Source organism: Setaria italica, chromosome VIII, assembly GCF_000263155.2.
Source record: "Setaria italica strain Yugu1 chromosome VIII, Setaria_italica_v2.0, whole genome shotgun sequence".
NCBI classification, from domain to species: Eukaryota; Viridiplantae; Streptophyta; class Magnoliopsida; order Poales; family Poaceae; genus Setaria; species Setaria italica.
The window spans coordinates 30,431,201-30,454,899 of record NC_028457.1 but is presented as its reverse complement, the minus strand read 5'-3'; the positions used below and the strand labels follow the sequence as shown (position 1 = coordinate 30,454,899).

Sequence of the window (23,699 nt, the reverse complement as noted above, 5' to 3'; positions counted from 1 at the left end):
GTAAATATCCTGGAAAAATTTGCAGGGGCCGGACTGTTCAGTGCTTTTGTTCATTTCATCGTACAGCAATTTGGGTTTCAAAATGGGGCCAGAAAATGCCACAATTCCTATACAAGTTCAGACTGCCTGTGTAGTACTGCAGTCTGAACAAGTGGACGTTGCAATTGTTTGTCAATCACCTTCCACACTTGACAGCGATGGCCATACCACAGACCTTGACCTTGTGTCTGGGCATGGAGATTAGGCAGATTTCAATACCCTTGTTAGGTGTAACGTGCCATCGTTACAGTTGCATGTCACTGGCTAGACGACGCTAGATGGCCCCTTCCCCATGCTAGAGGACGGAGACCTTGACCCGCCGCTCGGCCGCCGACGCCAACCACAGATGACCTGTTCAACAATGACATATCTGCATCTTCTTATACAAGGTTAGGTCATTGCACTTGCCGCTGCACTGAAATTCCAAGCTTTTCTGATCAATGAGATCCAACGCTGTTGCAAGGGGGAAGTATTGGTGAATCTACATACAAACTTCCTGCACGATTTCATTTTCTCGCTGCTCAAGTGATGTCAATAAGAGGAGGAACAGGGATGATGGTTGAGTAGGAAGTGCTATTTGGGTTTTCAACTGGCTCCTCTGTTTCTGCGTTGTTTAATTTGGTAAGCTCAAATTGATTGTCTGGTCCATAAAGGGTTCAGATGTTTTCTTTCCTCTCTCTCTCTCTTCCTAAGTCACGCTTCATATACGTGTCTTCATCATGCACCTATTTCTTCTCATTTCGTTGATCATGCACTTGTTTTCTGCTAGAGAATTCATTTTCTAGTGTCTCCACTTTTTCCAGGAGTTAACGTGTGATCTGTTGGTTTTCAGTGATTGTGTGGTTGTCACACATTTATCTGTTCTATACTTTGTCCACTATTTTCTGCCAGAGAATTCATTTTCTCGATGCTCAAGTGATGCCGATAAGAGGAGGAACAGAGAGGATGCTTCAGTAGGAACTGCTCCTTGCGTTTTCATCCTCCTCCTCTGTCTCTGCATCATATCCTTTCAGTTTGGTAAGCTCGAATTGAACAGTTAGTCCATAACGATTCAGATTTCATAATCTTTCTCCTCCTAGCTCAAGCTTGATTTGCATGTGTTGATTATGCACCACTTCATTTTTCTTTCTGTTAGAGAGATGATTGAAGAGTAGTTGCTCCTTCAGCTGCACAATTCATGTGACACAAGGAAGATGAAGCTTTTAGCCAGGAAGTGATGGCTCTCCAGTTTCCAGCTACCTCTCTGCTGATTTGCGTCCTTCAGCTCTGGTTTGCTCTGCCTCTGCTCAGGGTATGTTTTTTGCTCTGCTCATGGTTTCCATCGTCATTACCATAAGTCTGCTCATGGTGAATCAAACAATCATAGTAGAGGTTTCTTTTGCATGATACTAAATATTGTCCCAATTTATTACATCGTTTTAAAGCACAAAATAAAATGACAGAATGCTAACTCCTTATAGCTCATACCACACTGTACTACTCATTTTTGTGGTGATGGGCTCATCATAATTATCTGTTTCTATTTCATTATGGTGAATTGCTTGAAGTGATAAATACTCATCACATTTCCTCTGCTATAGTGAGGAAAAGGAGAGGAGGATGCGAGGCAATCTGGTTTGGGAGACAGTACTGTCTTTGAAAGAGGTGTATTTCCTTCATTCCGTATCTGCCTATTAATTGGTTAGCACAATGTGTTCCATTAAGATTAATTCATAGTTACGAAGTGTCAGTAGTCTCACAAACTTGTGTTGCAGTTGCAGGCGTGTATCATTGTCGGTTGATATTTTTTTTCGAGGGATACCAGTGTGAATTCTATCGAATTTACTGCCTCACACTGCTGCTTGAAGTGATCCTCTGCGTCTTCTCCAGTCAAGGAAGAATAAGGTCATCTGCTTGCAGTTCTGGTAGTGCACAAAGGTCTGTACTATCCAGAGATTCTTTATTTCTCAATTCAACTACCCTTCTCAGTTTTATCCATTTTTCTTTCATGGTGACGACCACATATTGGCTATCGATGTTCAGTTCATTGAGGGATATTATTTGAGCAATTAGTCTTTGTTCCTCTTCCTTCAGTATTGAGTTGACCTTCAGAAACAAACTGTTGTTGCTGCTGGTGGATGATCTTGCATCCTTGACTTCTATTGTCAGTCAGGCCTGTTGAAAATAGGTATTTGATTCAGGTAAGGCTTGTGCACTTGAGCGCACTGGAATCTTCTAACTTCTTCCAAGAATTGTTACAAGTTACGTCCATTTCTCATTCATGGAAATGAAATCCTGCAGCCTCCTATATTCTTTTGACTTGCAATGTAACATTACTAGCACTTGAAAGGTCAGGTTTTCTGGAGTAGATTTATGGATGAAAGAAGCTAAATGAGTCGACCAACTCTTGAAAATTACACTGAAAAAATAAGGAGTATACTTTCCACATACAGATATAATGGCAAGTCAAAGCAAAAACATGTAAACTCAGTCAACTACAAGCAGAAGCCTGAGTTCCGGAAGGCTAGGTGCTATCTACTAGCAGGCAGGATAGACCTATTTTCATAGCAATCAGTCCTTATTGTAGATGAAGTTATAAATGCACAAAAAACAAGAATAATATCCACAAATGGCTAGTGTGAAAGGAAATCAAAGATCCATTACATGGGTTTTAGTCTGGAACATAGTGCATAAGGGAGTCTAAAACTCATGGATGGATGCACCTAAGTCCACCCAAGATGGTTTTGTCTATATGCCCGCTAGTGCATGGTGTGAATTTTTCCTAGGTGCTTTCATCATTTACATATCCTTTATTCTCTTCGCAATCAGTGTGAGATTATGTCAAGTAGTAGTTTACAGAATATAATGAGTACTCATAGGAGCATGTGGTGTTGTACGTCTTTCAAGTGTGTACGGATTTGACATACTGCTGTAAACTTTATAAATTTCAGGTCCAAGTTCAATCGTTTATGGAATAACACTGTGAAAGCTTGTTCAAGGAATCTCACTAGCTAGTCCTTCATATTACTGGTTTTCTTAGCTCTGAAAAGATATATTGGTGGTGGTGGGTCTGCTTCAGGGATTCACCTAATGGCAACCATATTATTTTCTTTTGCGGGATCATGCATCCAAAAGCTCCAAGAACTTATTATAGAGGAAGCGATACAGATACTAGGTGTTAAACAAGAGCTTAGTGACCTGCAACGAACAATGATACAAATACAGTGTTTTCTGAAAGATGCTGACCGAAGGAGGATTGAAGACTTAGCAGTTAGTAATTGGATTGGTGAGCTGAAGGATGCAATGTATGATGCTGATGATATAATTGACATGGTCAGGTTTAAAGGGAGCAATCTACTAGGAGAAAACTCTTCATCATTATCAAGAAAATTAATTACATGCAATGGATTTGCAACTTTCTCTTGCTTTTCGAATCTAAAGACACGTCATGAGATTGCGGTACAGATTAGAGGCCTCACCAAAAGAATAGAGATGATTAAAGAGTTAGGTACAAATTTCAAGTTTGAAACAGAACCTATTGATAGAGTATTAGTATCAAATATGAGAAAAACATCCCACCTGGTAGAACCAAATCTTGTTGGAAAAGAGATCATACATGCTATGAATAGATTGGTAGGGTTGGTGCTAGAACACAGGGACAAGAAGGCTTACAAGATGGCAATTGTTGGAACAGGAGGAATTGGAAAAACAACACTAGCTCAGAAAATATACAATGATCAAAGAGTGAAGGGTAACTTTAAGAAGTATGCATGGATTTGCGTTTCCCAACAGTACTCTCAAGTTGCTCTATTGAAAGAAATACTTCGAAATGTTGGAGTGGACAAAGAAAATTGTGAAAGCATCGGAGAGCTTCAAGCCAAACTTGCAGAAGCCATTGAAGGAGACAGCTTTTTCCTTGTGTTGGATGACTTGTGGGAGTCTGATGTATGGACCAATTTACTAAGAACTCCACTCAATGCTGCAGCTCAAGTAACAATTGTAACAACAACTCGACATGACACAGTTGCAAAGGCAATTGGAGTGGAACACATGCATCGAGTCGAATTGATGTCAGTGGAAGTAGGATGGGAGCTACTTTGGAAGAGTATGAACATATCTGATGAGAAAGAAGTGCACAACGTGCAGGACAAAGGAATGGAAATTGTTCGGAAATGTGGTGGCCTTCCTCTTGCAATTAGGACTATGGCTAGTGTTCTCGCAGTGAAGGAGACAACAGAGAGTGAATGGCAGAAGATTCTAGACAATGATGCTTGGTCCATAAGTAAGCTCCCTGCTGAACTCAGAGGTGCTTTGTACTTGAGTTATGATCAGCTACCACAAAACCTGAAGCAATGTTTTCTTTACTGTGCTTTGTATCCTGAAGATCGGACACTACGTTGTGATGATCTTGTCAGGCTCTGGATTGCCGAGGGCTTTATTGAAAAGCAAAATAACCAACTACTAGAAGATACAGCAGAAGAATACTTCTTTGAGTTGATCTCAAGGAACCTCCTCCTACCAGATCCTCGGTATGCAGAACCATACAGGTGCAAAATGCATGACCTCTTAAGACAACTTGCTCAGCATTTATCAAGAGAAGAGTGTTTCTTTGGAGACCCACGATCGTTGGATTGCAGGAGTATATCTAAATTGCGACGTGTGTCAGTTGTAACATGCAATGATATGATCTCTTTACCTATTGTGGACAGGCATCAACTCAAAGTGAGAACTTCAATAAATTTCTGTGGCAAGTCATTGGTAGTTGAATCTTCAATTTTCAAGCGATTTCCATATATTCGTGTTTTGGATTTAAGTGGGTCAAGTGTAGAAAATATTCCAGATTATATTGGAAGTTTGATTCATTTGCGCTTGTTGAATCTTAATGACACCAGCATAACTTGCCTTCCGGAGTCTATTGGTTCTCTCAAAAACCTTGAGGTATTGGAATTGAACAAGTGTGACAGTTTGCACAGCCTTCCTTTAGCAATCTGTAGATTATTTAACTTAAGGAGTCTTGGTCTCAAAGGTTCGGCAATAAATAAGGTTCCAAAAGGTATTGGGGGTTTGAAATACCTCAATAATTTAGATGGATTTCCAATTTGTGGTAGAAGTGATTATAGCACTGCAATGCAAGATGGATGGAATCTAGAAGAGTTGGGTCCTCTTTTGCAGTTGAGGCACCTTCTTATTACAAAATTGGAAGCATCTGCTGTTTGCAGTATAGATTCTCTACTAACTAATAAAAAGCATCTTAAAGAATTAGATTTACGTTGCACTGAATGTGCGGAGGAACCATACTCTGAAGAGGTTATTAGTAATATTGAGAAGGTATTTGATCAGCTAATACCTCCAAAAAACCTGGAAGCTCTACGTTTCAAGCGATTTTGTGGTCGGAGGTTTCCTACCTGGTTAGGTGCTGCTAGACATTTGCCTTCACTAAAATACTTGATACTTAAAAATTGCAAATCCTATACGCAACTTCCTCCAATCGGGCACCTTCCCAACTTGAAATTCCTGAGAATCCAGGGAGCAACTGCAGTCACCAAGATTGGACCTGAATTTATTGGCTTGGGGGTGGGTAATTTCGGATCTCCAGAGGCAGTTGCTTTCCCCAAGCTTGAAACGTTGTCCATCGGGTATATGCCCAACTGGGAGGAGTGGACCTTTGTAGTTGAAGAAGAAGAAGCAACGGCAGCAGGTAAGGAAGGTGGAGAGGATGGAGCTGCTGCAAAGCAAAAGGGGGAAGCCCCACCTCCAAGGATGCAGCTGCTGCCACGTTTGAAGGGCCTGGATTTTTACAGCTGCCCCAAGCTGAGAGCTCTTCCACGGCAGCTTGGACAGGAAGCCACCAGCTTGAAGGAGCTCCGATTAAAATTCATGGACAATATTAAGGTGGTGGAGAACTTCCCATTTCTGTCTGAGGAACTTTCAGTCTCATATTGTGAATGCCTGGAGAGGATCTCAAATATTCCCCAGATGAAACTGTTGCGTGTAGGTCTATGTGAAGCTCTGAGGTGTGTTGAGGGTTTGGACAAGTTGCACCAGCTGTTTCTGACAGAGGATATGGAAGATGTCTCCTCACAATGGCTAGCTGGACTCCAAGAGCGTCACCAACAGCTGCACGGAGAAGACCTGGATGTCTACCCTTGGGAGGAGTGATACTTTTATATAGCTACGAATGTGCAAGGTATGACCATTCACTGGATATTTTGCATATTTATTTCTCCTCCGCTTTCCATTCGTGCTCTGTTTTCTTGCCATTGGAAGTGACTGGAGCTATCTTTCCTTAATCATGTGATTGGTCGTGAAGCTACATGACGTTGTATGCATGGAAGGAGTGCATGCTTCTGGATGAAGGACTGGAGAATGATTGTTCAAGAACCACAGCAATCAGGATGAGCAAACCACTTCCATCAATAAAAAGAATAAAATATGAGCTAACCACAGCAATTAATCAAGATGAGCAGACGGCTTCCTCTCTTGTTTCTAGACTGTGGGAAGGCTTGCGTCTTGTTATTTAAGTGTTTGACCATCCTTGTGGTGTATGTATGAATGAAAACGTGTGCTACACTGCTACTTGAGTTTCTCAATTAATTCTGTGATGAACTTGCACCTGTTGTAGATTGTGATCTTGTAATGCGAAGAACTGCATCGGCTGTTGCGTGCTTTCTGTTGCTGCTAGGAAAAGTGAGCTCTTGTTTCGCTGTTCCTACCAACATTAATGTATATAAAAAAAACTGCTCTTACTTATTTTAGTCATGCATCTTCTGTGAACCAACCAAGGAGAAATGCGAGGCAGATTCATTCTGTAGTAGCGACAAGAAATGCAGGTTAAAATCATATCTTGGCCGGTGCCTGCAACTTACACGTAATATGGGTGAAATCGTACTCATTTCTGTTTATATGTTTCCAGCATAATGCTTTTTTTTTAAAAAAAGAGTTCCAACTACTTTTATCGGAAGCAGTTTCCACTTTGCAGCTTACTCTTTAAAGCCACATTCAATGTCACAGGTTTCTTATTCAAAGATAAAAAGTGACACGTTTTTGAGCTCCCTGACGTGAAGAACCTCTCCCAAAACTACTGGAAATTGTGGGTTTGCCGAGTGCCAAGTTCTTTGCCGAGTGTATTCTATCAAGCACTCGGCAAAGAAGCTATTTGTCGAGTGTCAACACAAAAACACTCGGCAAACAACGCGACACATGGTAAACAGATCAAAAGACACTAGGCAAAAACGCGCATGGACACTCGGCAAAGAACGTGCCACGTGTACATCCGTTAGTATGTTTGCCCGGTGTTGTTAGTGGAAACACTTAGCAAAGACTTACACTCGACAAAAATATCCAAAGGCACTTGGCAAATTTTGGCCCTCGGCAAAAGAGAAAAAAACACTCAGCAAAGTGGAATTGAATGAATAAAGTAAATATCCTGGAAAAATTTGCAGGGGCCTGACTGTTCAGTGCTTTTGTTCATTTCATCGTACAGCAATTTGGGTTTCAAAATCGGGCCAGAAAATGCCACAATTCCTATACAAGTTCAGACTGCCTGTGTAGTACTGCTGTCTGAACAAGGGGACGTTGCAATTGTTTGTCAATCACCTTCCACACTTGACAGCGATGGCCATACCACAGACCTTGACCTTGTGTCTGGGCATGGAGATTAGGCAGATTTCAATACCCTTGTTAGGTGTAACGTGCCATCGTTACAGTTGCATGTCACTGGCTAGACGACGCTACATGGCCCCTTCCCCATGCTAGAGGACGGAGACCTTGACCCGCTCGGCCGCCGACGCCAACCACAGATGACCTGTTCAACAATGACATATCTGCATCTTCTTATACAAGGTTAGGTCATTGCACTTGCCACTGCACTGAAATTCCAAGCTTTTCTGATCAATGAGATCCAACGCTGTTGCAAGGGGGAAGTATTGGTGAATCTACATACAAACTTCCTGCACGATTTCATTTTCTCGCTGCTCAAGTGATGTCAATAAGAGGAGGAACAGGGATGATGGTTGAGTAGGAAGTGCTATTTGGGTTTTCAACTGGCTCCTCTGTTTCTGCGTTGTTTAATTTGGTAAGCTCAAATTGATTGTCTGGTCCATAAAGGGTTCGGATGTTTTCTTTCCTCTCTCTCTCTTCCTAAGTCACGCTTCACATACGTGTCTTCATCATGCACCTATTTCTTCTCATTTCGTTGATCATGCACTTGTTTTCTGCTAGAGAATTCATTTTCTAGTGTCTCCACTTTTTCCAGGAGTTAACGTGTGATCTGTTGGTTTTCAGTGATTGTGTGGTTGTCACACATTTATCTGTTCTATACTTTGTCCACTATTTTCTGCCAGAGAATTCATTTTCTCGATGCTCAAGTGATGCCGATAAGAGGAGGAATAGAGAGGATGCTTCAGTAGGAACTGCTCCTTGCGTTTTCATCCTCCTCCTCTGTCTCTGCATCATATCCTTTCAGTTTGGTAAGCTCGAATTGAACAGTTAGTCCATAACGATTCAGATTTCATAATCTTTCTCCTCCTAGCTCAAGCTTGATTTGCATGTGTTGATTATGCACCACTTCATTTTTCTTTCTGTTAGAGAGATGATTGAAGAGTAGTTGCTCCTTCAGCTGCACAATTCATGTGACACAAGGAAGATGAAGCTTTTAGCCAGGAAGTGATGGCTCTCCAGTTTCCAGCTACCTCTCTGCTGATTTGCGTCCTTTAGCTCTGGTTTGCTCTGCCTCTGCTCAGGGTATGTTTTTTGCTCTGCTCATGGTTTCCATCGTCATTACCATAAGTCTGCTCATGGTGAATCAAACAATCATAGTAGAGGTTTCTTTTGCATGATACTAAATATTGTCCCAATTTATTACATCGTTTTAAATCACAAAATAAAATGACAGAATGCTAACTCCTTATAGCTCATACCACACTGTACTACTCATTTTTGTGGTGATGGGCTCATCATAATTATCTGTTTCTATTTCATTATGGTGAATTGCTTGAAGTGATAAATACTCATCACATTTCCTCTGCTATAGTGAGGAAAAGGAGAGGAGGATGCGAGGCAATCTGGTTTGGGAGACAGTACTGTCTTTGAAAGAGGTGTATTTCCTTCATTCCGTATCTGCCTATTAATTGGTTAGCACAATGTGTTCCATTAAGATTAATTCATAGTTACGAAGTGTCAGTAGTCTCACAAACTTGTGTTGCAGTTGCAGGCGTGTATCATTGTCGGTTGATATTTTTTTTTCGAGGGATACCATTGTGAATTCTGTCGAATTTACTGCCTCACACTGCTGCTTGAAGTGATCCTCTGGGTCTTCTCCAGTCAAGGAAGAATAAGGTCATCTGCTTGCAGTTCTGGTAGTGCACAAAGGTCCGTACTATCCAGAGATTCTTTATTTCTCAATTCAACTACCCTTCTCAGTTTTATCCATTTTTCTTTCCCTTTCAAGCAGAGTAATCGTGACTCTTTCATGGTGACGACCACATATTGGCTATCGATGTTCAGTTCATTGAGGGATATTATTTGAGCAATTAGTCTTTGTTCCTCTTCCTTCAGTATTGAGTTGACCTTCAGAAACAAACTGTTGTTGCTGCTGGTGGATGATCTTGCATCCTTGACTTCTATTGTCAGTCAGGCCTGTTGAAAATAGGTCTTTGATTCAGGTAAGGCTTGTGCACTTGAGCGCACTGGAATCTTCTAACTTCTTCCAAGAATTGTTACAAGTTACGTCCATTTCTCATTCATGGAAATGAAATCCTGCAGCCTCCTATATTCTTTTGACTTGCAATGTAACATTACTAGCACTTGAAAGGTCAGATTTTCTGGAGTAGATTTATGGATGAAAGAAGCTAAATGAGTCGACCAACTCTTGAAAATTTAAAGCTGTTTTTAGTATGAGAGGAGGGTTGGAAATATGTGAGCATGGAAATATGTGACCAGTTAGGTTGCTAGAAAGGAAACATTGCTAGAATATGCAAATCAGTCAGTTTGAGTCATTTGATGTTTATCTTTCTATTTAGCTGAGCAGGAACTAGCGCTTAAGTCAGAAATAAATGTGCACACAAGAGACAATTACACTGAAAAAATAAGGAGTATACTTTCCACATACAGATATAATGGCAAGTCAAAGCAAAAACATGTAAACTCAGTCAACTACAAGCAGAAGCCTGAGTTCCGGAAGGCTAGGTGCTATCTACTAGCAGGATAGACCTATTTGCATAGCAATCAGTCCTTATTGTAGATGAAGTTATAAATGCACAAAAAACAAGAATAATATCCACAAATGGCTAGTGTGAAAGGAAATCAAAGATCCATTACATGGGTTTTAGTCTGGAACATAGTGCATAAGGGAGTCTAAAACTCATGGATGGATGCACCTAAGTCCACCCAAGATGGTTTTGTCTATCTGCCCGATAGTGCATGGTGTGAATTTTTCCTAGGTGCTTTCATCATTTACATATCCTTTATTCTCTTCGCAATCAGTGTGAGATTATGTCAAGTAGTAGTTTACAGAATATAATGAGTACTCATAGGAGCATGTGGTGTTGTACATCTTTCAAGTGCGTACGGATTTGACATACTGCTGTAAACTTTATAAATTTCAGGTCCAAGTTCAATCGTTTATGGAATAACACTGTGAAAGCTTGCTCAAGGAAACTCACTAGCTAGTCCCTCATATTACTGGTTTTCTTAGCTCTGAAAAGATATATTGGTGGTGGTGGGTCTGCTTCAGGGATTCACCTAATGGCAACCATATTATTTTCTTTTGCGGGATCATGCATCCAAAAGCTCCAAGAACTTATTATAGAGGAAGCGATACAGATACTAGGTGTTAAACAAGAGCTTAGTGACCTGCAACGAACAATGACACAAATACAGTGTTTTCTGAAAGATGCTGACCGGAGGAGGATTGAAGACTTAGCAGTTAGTAATTGGATTGGTGAGCTGAAGGATGCAATGTATGATGCTGATGATATAATTGACATGGTCAGGTTTAAAGGGAGCAATCTACTAGGAGAAAACTCTTCATCATTATCAAGAAAATTAATTACATGCAATGGATTTGCAACTTTCTCTTGCTTTTTGAATCTAAAGACACGTCATGAGATTGCGGTACAGATTAGAGGCCTCAACAAAAGAATAGAGATGATTAAAGAGTTAGGTACAAATTTCAAGTTTGAAACAGAACCTATTGATAGAGTATTAGTATCAAATATGAGAAAAACATCCCACCTGGTAGAACCAAATCTTGTTGGAAAAGAGATCATACATGCTACCAATAGATTGGTAGGGTTGGTGCTAGAACACAAGGACAAGAAGGCTTACAAGATGGCAATTGTTGGAACAGGAGGAGTTGGAAAAACAACACTAGCTCAGAAAATATACAATGATCAAAGAGTGAAGGGTAACTTTAAGAAGTATGCATGGATTTGCGTTTCCCAACAGTACTCTCAAGTTGCTCTATTGAATGAAATACTTCGAAATGTTGGAGTGGACAAAGAAAATTGTGAAAGCATCGGAGAGCTTCAAGCCAAACTTGCAGAAGCCATTGAAGGAGACAGCTTTTTCCTTGTGTTGGATGACTTGTGGGAGTCTGATGTATGGACCAATTTACTAAGAACTCCACTCAATGCTGCAGCTCAAGTAACAATTGTAACAACAACTCGACATGATACAGTTGCAAAGGCAATTGGAGTGGAACACATGCATCGAGTCGAATTGATGTCAGTGGAAGTAGGATGGGAGCTGCTTTGGAAGAGTATGAACATATCTGATGAGAAAGAAGTGCACAACGTGCAGGACAAAGGAATGGAAATTGTTCGAAAATGTGGTGGCCTTCCTCTTGCAATTAGGACTATGGCTAGTGTTCTTGCAGTGAAGGAGACAACAGAGAGTGAATGGCAGAAGATTCTAGACAATGATGCTTGGTCCATAAGTAAGCTCCCTGCTGAACTCAGAGGTGCTTTGTACTTGAGTTATGATCAGCTACCACAAAACCTGAAGCAATGTTTTCTTTACTGTGCTTTGTATCCTGAAGATTGGACACTACGTTGTGATGATCTTGTCAGGCTCTGGATTGCCGAGGGCTTTATTGAAAAGCAAAATAACCAACTACTAGAAGATACAGCAGAAGAATACTTCTGTGAGTTGGTCTCAAGGAACCTCCTCCTACCAGATCCTCGGTATGCAGAACCATACAGGTGCACAATGCATGACCTCTTAAGACAACTTGCTCAGCATTTATCAAGAGAAGAGTGTTTCTTTGGAGACCCACGATCGTTGGATTGCAGGAGTATATCTAAATTGCGACGTGTGTCAGTTGTAACATGCAATGATATGATCTCTTTACCTATTGTGGACAGGCATCAACTCAAAGTGAGAACTTCAATAAATTTCTGTGGCAAGTCATTGGTAGTTGAATCTTCAATTTTCAAGCGATTTCCATATATTCGTGTTTTGGATTTAAGTGGGTCAAGTGTAGAAAATATTCCAGATTATATTGGAAGTTTGATTCATTTGCGCTTGTTGAATCTTAATGACACCAGCATAACTTGCCTTCCGGAGTCTATTGGTTCTCTCAAAAACCTTGAGGTATTGGAATTGAACAAGTGTGACAGTTTGCACAGCCTTCCTTTAGCAATCTGTAGATTATTTAACTTAAGGAGTCTTGGTCTCAAAGGTTCGGCAATAAATAAGGTTCCAAAAGGTATTGGGGGTTTGAAATACCTCAATAATTTAGATGGATTTCCAATTTGTGGTAGAAGTGATTATAGCACTGCAATGCAAGATGGATGGAATCTAGAAGAGTTGGGTCCTCTTTTGCAGTTGAGGCAGCTTCTTATTACAAAATTGGAAGCATCTGCTGTTTGCAGTATAGATTCACTACTAACTAATAAAAAGCATCTTAAAGAATTATATTTATATTGCACTGAATGTGCGGAGGAACCATACTCTGAAGAGGTTATTAGTAATATTGAGAAGGTATTTGATCAGCTAATACCTCCAAAAAACCTGGAAGCTCTAGTTTTGAAGCGATTTTGTGGTCGGAGGTTTCCTACCTGGTTAGGTGCTGCTAGACATTTGCCTTCACTAAAATACTTGATACTTAAACATTGCAAATCCTATACGCAACTTCCTCCAATCGGGCACCTTCCCAACTTGAAATTCCTGAGAATCCAGGGAGCAACTGCAGTCACCAAGATTGGACCTGAATTTATTGGCTTGGGGGTGGGTAATTTCGGATCTCCAGAGGCAGTTGCTTTCCCCAAGCTTGAAATTTTGTCCATCGGGTATATGCCCAACTGGGAGGAGTGGACCTTTGTAGTTGAAGAAGAAGAAGCAACGGCAGCAGGTAAGGAAGGTGGAGAGGATGGAGCTGCTGCAAAGCAAAAGGGGGAAGCCCCACCTCCAAGGATGCAGCTGCTGCCACGTTTGAAGGGCCTGGATTTTTACAGCTGCCCCAAGCTGAGAGCTCTTCCACGGCAGCTTGGACAGGAAGCCACCAGCTTGAAGGAGCTCCGATTAAAATTCATGGACAATATTAAGGTGGTGGAGAACTTCCCATTTCTGTCTGAGGAACTTTCAGTCTCATATTGTGAATGCCTGGAGAGGATCTCAAATATTCCCCAGATGAAACTGTTGCGTGTAGGTCTATGTGAAGCTCTGAGGTGTGTTGAGGGTTTGGACAAGTTGCACCAGCTGTTTCTGACAGAGGATATGGAAGATGTCTCCTCACAATGGCTAGCTGGACTCCAAGAGCGTCACCAACAGCTGCACGGAGAAGACCTGGATGTCTACCCTTGGGAGGAGTGATACTTTTATATAGCTACGAATGTGCAAGGTATGACCATTCACTGGATATTTTGCATATTTATTTCTCCTCCGCTTTCCATTCGTGCTCTGTTTTCTTGCCATTGGAAGTGACTGGAGCTATCTTTCCTTAATCATGTGATTGGTCGTGAAGCTACATGACGTTGTATGCATGGAAGGAGTGCATGCTTCTGGATGAAGGACTGGAGAATGATTGTTCAAGAACCACAGCAATCAGGATGAGCAAACCACTTCCATCAATAAAAAGAATAAAATATGAGCTAACCACAGCAATTAATCAAGATGAGCAGACGGCTTCCTCTCTTGTTTCTAGACTGTGGGAAGGCTTGCGTCTTGTTATTTAAGTGTTTGACCATCCTTGTGGTGTATGTATGAATGAAAACGTGTGCTACACTGCTACTTGAGTTTCTCAATTAATTCTGTGATGAACTTGCACCTGTTGTAGATTGTGATCTTGTAATGCGAAGAACTGCATCGGCTGTTGCGTGCTTTCTGTTGCTGCTAGGAAAAGTGAGCTCTTGTTTCGCTGTTCCTACCAACATTAATGTATATAAAAAAAACTGCTCTTACTTATTTTAGTCATGCATCTTCTGTGAACCAACCAAGGAGAAATGCGAGGCAGATTCATTCTGTAGTAGCGACAAGAAATGCAGGTTAAAATCATATCTTGGCCGGTGCCTGCAACTTACACGTAATATGGGTGAAATCGTACTCATTTCTGTTTATATGTTTCCAGCATAATGCTTTTTTTTTAAAAAAAGAGTTCCAACTACTTTTATCGGAAGCAGTTTCCACTTTGCAGCTTACTCTTTAAAGCCACATTCAATGTCACAGGTTTCTTATTCAAAGATAAAAAGTGACACGTTTTTGAGCTCCCTGACGTGAAGAACCTCTCCCAAAACTACTGGAAATTGTGGGTTTGCCGAGTGCCAAGTTCTTTGCCGAGTGTATTCTATCAAGCACTCGGCAAAGAAGCTATTTGTCGAGTGTCAACACAAAAACACTCGGCAAACAACGCGACACATGGTAAACAGATCAAAAGACACTAGGCAAAAACGCGCATGGACACTCGGCAAAGAACGTGCCACGTGTACATCCGTTAGTATGTTTGCCCGGTGTTGTTAGTGGAAACACTTAGCAAAGACTTACACTCGACAAAAATATCCAAAGGCACTTGGCAAATTTTGGCCCTCGGCAAAAGAGAAAAAAACACTCAGCAAAGTGGAATTGAATGAATAAAGTAAATATCCTGGAAAAATTTGCAGGGGCCTGACTGTTCAGTGCTTTTGTTCATTTCATCGTACAGCAATTTGGGTTTCAAAATCGGGCCAGAAAATGCCACAATTCCTATACAAGTTCAGACTGCCTGTGTAGTACTGCTGTCTGAACAAGGGGACGTTGCAATTGTTTGTCAATCACCTTCCACACTTGACAGCGATGGCCATACCACAGACCTTGACCTTGTGTCTGGGCATGGAGATTAGGCAGATTTCAATACCCTTGTTAGGTGTAACGTGCCATCGTTACAGTTGCATGTCACTGGCTAGACGACGCTACATGGCCCCTTCCCCATGCTAGAGGACGGAGACCTTGACCCGCTCGGCCGCCGACGCCAACCACAGATGACCTGTTCAACAATGACATATCTGCATCTTCTTATACAAGGTTAGGTCATTGCACTTGCCGCTGCACTGAAATTCCAAGCTTTTCTGATCAATGAGATCCAACGCTGTTGCAAGGGGGAAGTATTGGTGAATCTACATACAAACTTCCTGCACGATTTCATTTTCTCGCTGCTCAAGTGATGTCAATAAGAGGAGGAACAGGGATGATGGTTGAGTAGGAAGTGCTATTTGGGTTTTCAACTGGCTCCTCTGTTTCTGCGTTGTTTAATTTGGTAACCTCAAATTGATTGTCTGGTCCATAAAGGGTTCAGATGTTTTCTTTCCTCTGTCTCTCTTCCTAAGTCACGCTTCATATACGTGTCTTCATCATGCACCTATTTCTTCTCATTTCGTTGATCATGCACTTGTTTTCTGCTAGAGAATTCATTTTCTAGTGTCTCCACTTTTTCCAGGAGTTAACGTGTGATCTGTTGGTTTTCAGTGATTGTGTGGTTGTCACACATTTATCTGTTCTATAGTTTGTCCACTATTTTCTGCCAGAGAATTCATTTTCTCGATGTTCAAGTGATGCCGATAAGAGGAGGAACAGAGAGGATGCTTCAGTAGGAACTGCTCCTTGCGTTTTCATCCTCCTCCTCTGTCTCTGCATCATATCCTTTCAGTTTGGTAAGCTCGAATTGAACAGTTAGTCCATAACGATTCAGATTTCATAATCTTTCTCCTCCTAGCTCAAGCTTGATTTGCATGTGTTGATTATGCACCACTTCATTTTTCTCTCTGTTAGAGAGATGATTGAAGAGTAGTTGCTCCTTCAGCTGCACAATTCATGTGACACAAGGAAGATGAAGCTTTTAGCCAGGAAGTGATGGCTCTCCAGTTTCCAGCTACCTCTCTGCTGATTTGCGTCCTTTAGCTCTGGTTTGCTCTGCCTCTGCTCAGGGTATGTTTTTTGCTCTGCTCATGGTTTCCATCGTCATTACCATAAGTCTGCTCATGGTGAATCAAACAATCATAGTAGAGGTTTCTTTTGCATGATACTAAATATTGTCCCAATTTATTACATCGTTTTAAAGCACAAAATAAAATGACAGAATGCTAACTCCTTATACCTCATACCACACTGTACTACTCATTTTTGTGGTGATGGGCTCATCATAATTATCTGTTTCTATTTCATTATGGTGAATTGCTTGAAGTGATAAATACTCATCACATTTCCTCTGCTATAGTGAGGAAAAGGAGAGGAGGATGCGAGGCAATCTGGTTTGGGAGACAGTACTTTCTTTGAAAGAGGTGTATTTCCTTCATTCTGTATCTGCCTATTAATTGGTTAGCACAATGTGTTCCATTAAGATTAATTCATAGTTACGAAGTGTCAGTAGTCTCACAAACTTGTGTTGCAGTTGCAGGCGTGTATCATTGTCGGTTGATATTTTTTTTTCGAGGGATACCATTGTGAATTCTATCGAATTTACTGCCTCACACTGCTGCTTGAAGTGATCCTCTGCGTCTTCTCCAGTCAAGGAAGAATAAGGTCATCTGCTTGCAGTTCTGGTAGTGCACAAAGGTCTGTACTATCCAGAGATTCTTTATTTCTCAATTCAACTACCCTTCTCAGTTTTATCCATTTTTCTTTCATGGTGACGACCACATATTGGCTATCGATGTTCAGTTCATTGAGGGATATTATTTGAGCAATTAGTCTTTGTTCCTCTTCCTTCAGTATTGAGTTGACCTTCAGAAACAAACTGTTGTTGCTGCTGGTGGATGATCTTGCATCCTTGACTTCTATTGTCAGTCAGGCCTGTTGAAAATAGGTCTGTGATTCAGGTAAGGCTTGTGCACTTGAGCGCACTGGAATCTTCTAACTTCTTCCAAGAATTGTTACAAGTTACGTCCATTTCTCATTCATGGAAATGAAATCCTGCAGCCTCCTATATTCTTTTGACTTGCAATGTAACATTACTAGCACTTGAAAGGTCAGGTTTTCTGGAGTAGATTTATGGATGAAAGAAGCTAAATGAGTCGACCAACTCTTGAAAATTTTAAGCTGTTTTTAGTATGAGAGGAGGGTTGAAAATATATGAGCATGGAAATATGTGACCAGTTAGGTTGCTAGAAAGGAAACATTGCTAGAATATGCAAATCAGTCAGTTTGAGTCATTTGATGTTTATCTTTCTATTTAGCTGAGCAGGAACTAGCGCTTAAGTCAGAAATAAATGTGCACACAAGAGTCAATTACACTGAAAAAATAAGGAGTATACTTTCCACATACAGATATAATGGCAAGTCAAAGCAAAAACATGTAAACTCAGTCAACTACAAGCAGAAGCCTGAGTTCCGGAAGGCTAGGTGCTATCTACTAGTAGGCAGGATAGACCTATTTGCATAGCAATCAGTCCTTATTGTAGATGAAGTTATAAATGCACAAAAAACAAGAATAATATCCACAAATGGCTAGAGTGAAAGGAAATCAAAGATCCATTACATGGATTTTAGTCTGGAATATAGTGCATAAGGGAGTCTAAAACTCATGGATGGATGCACCTAAGTCCACCCAAGATGGTTTTGTCTATCTGCCCGCTAGTGCATGGTGTGAATTTTTCCTAGGTGCTTTCATCATTTACATATCCTTTATTCTCTTTGCAATCAGTGTGAGATTATGTCAAGTCGTAGTTTACAGAATATAATGAGTACTCATAGGAGCATGTGGTGTTGTACGTCTTTCAAGTGCGTACGGATTTGACATACTGCTGTAAACTTTATAACTTTCAGGTTCAAGTTCAATCGTTTATGGAATAACACTGTGAAAGCTTGTTCAAGGAATCTCACTAGCTAGTCCCTCATATTAGTGGTTTTCTTAGCTCTGAAAAGATATATTGGTGGTGGTGGGTTTGCTTCACGGATTCACCTAATGGCAACCATATTATTTTCTTTTGCGGGATCATGCATCCAAAAGCTCCAAGAACTTATTACAGAGGAAGCGATACAGATACTAGGTGTTAAACAAGAGCTTAGTAACCTGCAACAAACAATGACACAAATACAGTATTTTCTGAAAGATGCTGACCAGAGGAGGATTGAAGACTTAGCAGTTAGTAATTGGATTGGTGAACTGAAGGATGCAATGTATGATGCTGATGATATAATCGACATGGCCAGGTTTAAAGGGAGCAATCTACTAGGAGAACACTCATCATCATTATCATGAATATTAATTACATGCAATGGATTTGCAACTTTCTCTTGCTTTTCGAATCTCAAGACATGTTGTGAGATTGCGGTAAAGATTAGAGGCCTCAACAAAATAATAGAGAGGATTAAAGAGTTAGGTACAAAATTCACGTTTGAAACATCCCACTTGGTAGAACCAAATCTTGTTGGAAAAGAGATCATACATGCTACCAATAGATTGGTAGGGTTGGTGCTAGAACACAGGGACAAGAATGCTTACAAGATGGCAATTGTTGGAATAGCAGGAGTTGGAAAAATAACACTAGCTCAGAAATTATACAATGATCAAAGAGTGAAGGGTAACTTTAAGAAGCATGCATGGATTTGCATTTCACAACAGTACTCTCAAGTTGCTCTGTTGAAAGAAATACTTTGAAATATTGAAGTGGACAAAGAAAATTGTGAAAGCATCAGAGAGCTCCAAGCCAAACTTGCAGAAGCCATTGAACACTAGTAGAGAACTCGGTATTAGTCCCGGTTGGTAGGATGCAAATCTCCCAAAAATCCATCCGGGATATACCAACCGGTACAAAGGGAGGGCTTTTATCCCGGGTCACTCAACCGGGACTAAAGACCCCCTTTTATTCCGGTTGGTATTACAAACCGGGATAAAAGGGTTCAAGGGATTTAGGCCTCTTTCAGCCACCCTGTTGGGGACCCTTTTATCCCGGTTTGTAACACCAACCGGGATAAAAGGGTCGAGAGCCTTTTATCGCCTTTTATCCCGGTTTGTAATACCAACCGGGATAAAAGGGGGGGGGGGTCTTTTATCCCGGTTGGTGTTTCAAACAAGGATAAAAGGCCTCTCAGGGTCTTTTTTTTCCACTAGCCTTTGCAACCGGGATAAAAGGTCCCGGTTGGTGAGCCCCCCCACCAGTGGACAAGCTTTAGTCCCGGTTGGTGAACCTTTTATCCCGGGCCAACTTTAAACCGGGATAAAATGGGGCGCATGGAAGGTGAGTTCTCTACTAGTGGAAGGAAACAACTTTTTCCTTGTGTTGGATGATTTGTGGGAGTCTGATGTGTGGACCAATATACTAAGAACTCAACTCAATTCTGCAGCTCAAGTAATAATTTTAACAACAACTCGACATGATACAGTTGCAAAGGCAATTGGAGTGGAACACATGCATCGAGTCGAATTGATGTCAGAGGAAGTAGGATGGGAGCTACTCTTGAAGAGTATGAACATATCTGATGAGAAAGAAGTGCACAACGTGCAGGACAAAGGAATGGAAATTGTTCGGAAATGTGGTGGCCTTCCTCTTGCAATTAGGACTATGGCTAGTGTTCTCGCAGTGAAGGAGACAACAGAGAGTGAATGGCAGAAGATTCTAGACAATGATGCTTGGTCCATAAGTCAGCTCCCTGCTGAACTCAGAGGTGCTTTGTACTTGAGTTATGATCAGCTACCACAAAATCTGAAGCAATGTTTTCTTTACTATGCTTTGTATCCTGAAGATCGGACACTACGTCGTGATGATCTTGTCAGGCTCTGGATTGCCGAGGGCTTTATTGAAAAGCAAAATAACCAACTACTAGAAGATACAGCAGAAGAATACTTCTGTGAGTTGATCTCAAGGAACCTCCTCCTACCAGATCCTCGGTATGCAGAACCATACACGTGCAAAATGCATGACCTCTTAAGACAACTTGCTCAGCATTTATCAAGAGAAGAGTGTTTCTTTGGAGACCCACGATCGTTTGGATTGCAGGAGTATATCTAAATTGCGACGTGTGTCAGTTGTAACATGTAATGATATGATCTCTTTGGACAAGCATCAACTTAAAGTGAGAACTTCAATAAATTTCTGTGGCAAGTCATTGGTAGTTGAATCTTCAATTTTCAAGCGATTTCCATATATTCGTGTTTTGGATTTAAGTGGGTCAGGTGTAGAAAATATTCCAGATTATATTGTAAGTTTGATTCATTTGCGCTTGTTGAATCTTAATGACACCAGCATAACTTGCCTTCCAGAGTCTATTGGTTCTCTCAAAAACCTTGAGGTATTGGAATTGAAGAAGTGTGGTGCTGCTTGTTTCCTATCCATCCATGACACATCTTTCAGGACATTGGCTATCAATAGTGCTAAATATTGCGACAGTGCTAAAAGCCAATTTGGTGGTAAGTACCCTAAGAAACATAAGTTTAATGCCTTAATGCTTGAACAAATTATTTAAATAGACATTTGTTTTATTCGTCTTTTCATTAGATAATTTAATGGTGGTTTTAGTCTCCTATACAAAAGAAGTGACCTATTTATAGAATTCGAGAAGAATTTGCGTGCTACGAATTCAGATATAATTTGTATAGCTAGCAATTATAAATTTAATTTAAGTATCCAGATATTAAATTTTTATTAATTTTATTTAGTTGGATCTATTTTAATATTTATATCATATTTTTTATTGAGCAATATCTTATTAACACTATTCCTTCTTGCACATATGTAGGTACCGGTTCTTACATGCTCTTTAATTCTTCAAAATAATTCTGTGGTATGTGCCTTTCCATCCGATTCCATTTAAGCCATCCTTAATTTACCTATCCCACTTTTGAGATATTTTTCCTATTCAATCAACTGACTCAAGATCAAAGAGCAACAGCAAATGGCTTAGCGACAACTTTAATGTCGTTTTGCAAAGCACTTGGTCCGGTCGGAGGGGCTATTGTGTAAGTGTAGATTTAAATTAATGTCCTTTGCTAAGAATCAAGCCTTCAATTCTAGTTCAGAATATCAGGCATTTACGATCTTTTTCCTGAAAGAAAATACAAGTCAAAATGCGCATGTAAGTTTGGATAGAAAGGTAGTACAATACGATAAGGTCCAAAATAAACATTAATTGTCAAAAATTGATCAGAACGTTTTTATCAGAACGTAACTGACATGGGCCTTTTTGTCCCTTTTAACTCCTTTTTATGCCCAGTGTTACAGTGAGACATAGGTTAGTATGAATGCATAAAGGATGATTGTGGTTAAATGTATAAATCCCCTTATACATAAATGTAGGATACATCTTAAATTGAATGGTTAATGAAATGATTGACTCGCTACAAAAATACAATGATTATTGAATTAATACGTGCCATGGGTTTACACAACAGTGATATGTATTAACGCAGGTTTTCATGGGCACAGAAATGCCAACATGCCTTCTTCTTACAAGGTAATATTCTTGAAATTGCACATAAATAAGCCAGAAATAAAAGAGTTTTTCGTGACCATATCTTTTTTCATAAATCTATAATTTGGAGCCTATTCACATAACATTGTTTTATACAACAATTTTGACAACCACACTAGCTTTTCAAAATTGTTTGAAAAGCCACGCTAATGTTTCAAGAAGCTGGCCTGGTCAACAAGTTAGGATTTTGCAGGCAGAGGAGATAGCCCATGAAATTTTTCTGCATTAGAGGAGAGTAACTTCATTGATCTTTTGGTCAATACATCTAATAGGATAAATTCATTGTTAGAAAACTCAATCTTTAAGCCTTATGATATGCATGATCTACCCATCCCTGTACACTAAAGGTCTATTGGGTAAAATGTTCATAACAGCACAACTTAATACTGGCTTCTGCCTATTTTGCAGGTGACCAAATGTTGTTCTTCGTTATGGACATCATCACGTTTCTCGTGCTGATTTGGACATTCAAGCCATTTCTAGCCTTGCCGGAGCAATCCTCTTCAAGATATTTTAGGCATTCTGGTGCACATTATCAGAAGCTGTCACACGTGAGAGTGGAATGTTATACATTACTATATGGTGACTAAAGTCCTCCTTTGACTAGGAGACGAGAGGGGTGGTACTATTAGGACTTCTAGTTCTACTAGGGCATCAACATAAATTATATTAGGAAATAGGACTCGTACTCGCTGCTGTTGAGGGGACTGTATAAATAAGGCTTGGAAATTATAGGGATCAATCAAGCCAGGAGCAAACAACTCAAGGAAATATAAGATCTCATCCAGGACTCAAGAGAATTAGAGTAGATAATTCTATAGCACTAGGTTCTGATATAGGGTAAAAATCAAAGGCTGCTAGAGGGTCAAGTAGAATTGTGAGAGAGCTAAAATATTGTTCTCTTCTAGAGTTGTGGTTAAAAAATTATGGTCAGCTTCACTAAAATCTTGTCATGTTGTCGTGGTTTGCTTAAATCCTATTATTCAGAGTTTTCTATTATAATGTAAGCTCGCGTCATAATCGCAATATCTTTTCTATATGTATTGACATCTACACATAACTAGTAGTATCAGATTCTAACATATATACGAAAGAGAATCCCTATTATGTGGTGACAATAGGTCACTACGGCAGGTTGATGCTTAATATGATAGTAGAAAGGAAATGCGTATGAAATGGACTAAATTATCTACTCCTCAGTTTCAAATTGTAAGTTGTTTTGGATTTTCTAGAAACTTATGAAGATAGTAAAGCTAAAATGACCTACAATTTGAAATGCAGGGAGTAATATCCAATCTTTGCTAAGAATGGATGGAGAAGCAATAATAATTTTTTTATTTCTTCATGTCGTTTTGCATACTTTATTCCCATTTATTTGTGATCAGCTTGTGAGCTAAGAATATTGTAAAACTTAGTTCTACATAGGTCGTAGACTAACCTTTTTTTCTAAAAAAATGTATGCATATCGAGATATATGAGAGCAGTTCTGGTGCTCCCATACTCCTAAATAAAATAATTGCTAAAATGTGCATGAAACAATTCAACCAAACATATAGATGCATAGATGATGGAAGGATCTATATTCATGCAAAATTTGGTATTGAAAAAAAATTGTGCAAGGAAAAACAAAAAAGAGAAATCAGCCTATGAATAGTGCGGGTTGCACTGTTTTTCTGAAACCCGCAACCCGCTAGTGTTTAAAGGCCAGATTCACTTTTTTGTTTCTCCTAGCACAAGTATCCATTGCAACTCAAATTTTGCATGATGGTAAATTGTTATTTGTAGTATCCATCCATACTTTTGCT

The 23,699-nt window shown here is 40.1% G+C and overlaps 2 protein-coding genes and 1 pseudogene across 18 annotated transcripts; all 3 read left to right on the top strand.

Annotated features, from left to right (window-relative positions):
- Nucleotides 1–353: 353 nt before the first annotated feature.
- LOC105915018 (putative disease resistance protein RGA4) lies at nt 354–22,896 on the top strand. Of its 10 annotated transcripts, none has more exons than XM_022828951.1 (12): nt 354–660; nt 872–1,056; nt 1,175–1,330; nt 1,620–1,719; nt 1,794–1,956; nt 2,062–2,219; nt 2,970–4,776; nt 20,536–20,833; nt 21,163–21,207; nt 21,301–21,382; nt 21,833–21,876; nt 22,303–22,896. In XM_022828951.1, exons 7-9 carry the CDS (start codon nt 3,109–3,111, stop codon nt 21,198–21,200), a joined length of 2,004 nt encoding a protein of 667 aa, XP_022684686.1. In that variant the 5' UTR covers nt 354–660; nt 872–1,056; nt 1,175–1,330; nt 1,620–1,719; nt 1,794–1,956; nt 2,062–2,219; nt 2,970–3,108; the 3' UTR covers nt 21,201–21,207; nt 21,301–21,382; nt 21,833–21,876; nt 22,303–22,896. The 10 variants fall into 10 exon arrangements, with proteins under 10 accessions (XP_022684686.1, XP_022684687.1, XP_022684685.1 ...); XM_022828953.1 differs by having other exon boundaries at nt 355–660; nt 20,536–20,599; nt 20,687–20,833; nt 21,163–21,382; XM_022828952.1 differs by lacking the exon at nt 21,301–21,382.
- LOC101774167 (putative disease resistance protein RGA4) lies at nt 7,798–14,426 on the top strand. 8 transcript variants are annotated; one of them, XM_022828945.1, is made up of 8 exons: nt 7,798–8,092; nt 8,361–8,486; nt 8,605–8,760; nt 9,050–9,149; nt 9,224–9,387; nt 9,470–9,680; nt 10,623–13,858; nt 13,982–14,426. In XM_022828945.1, the coding sequence occupies exon 7, from the start codon at nt 10,762–10,764 to the stop codon at nt 13,828–13,830; it is 3,069 nt and encodes a 1,022-aa protein (XP_022684680.1). In that variant the 5' UTR covers nt 7,798–8,092; nt 8,361–8,486; nt 8,605–8,760; nt 9,050–9,149; nt 9,224–9,387; nt 9,470–9,680; nt 10,623–10,761; the 3' UTR covers nt 13,831–13,858; nt 13,982–14,426. The 8 variants fall into 8 exon arrangements, with proteins under 8 accessions (XP_022684680.1, XP_012703775.1, XP_012703770.1 ...); XM_012848321.3 differs by having other exon boundaries at nt 8,302–8,486; nt 9,050–9,113; nt 9,230–9,387; XM_012848316.3 differs by having other exon boundaries at nt 8,302–8,486; nt 9,050–9,113.
- On the top strand, nt 18,250–19,470 carry LOC105915019 (annotated as a pseudogene).
- Nucleotides 22,897–23,699: the final 803 nt, after the last annotated feature.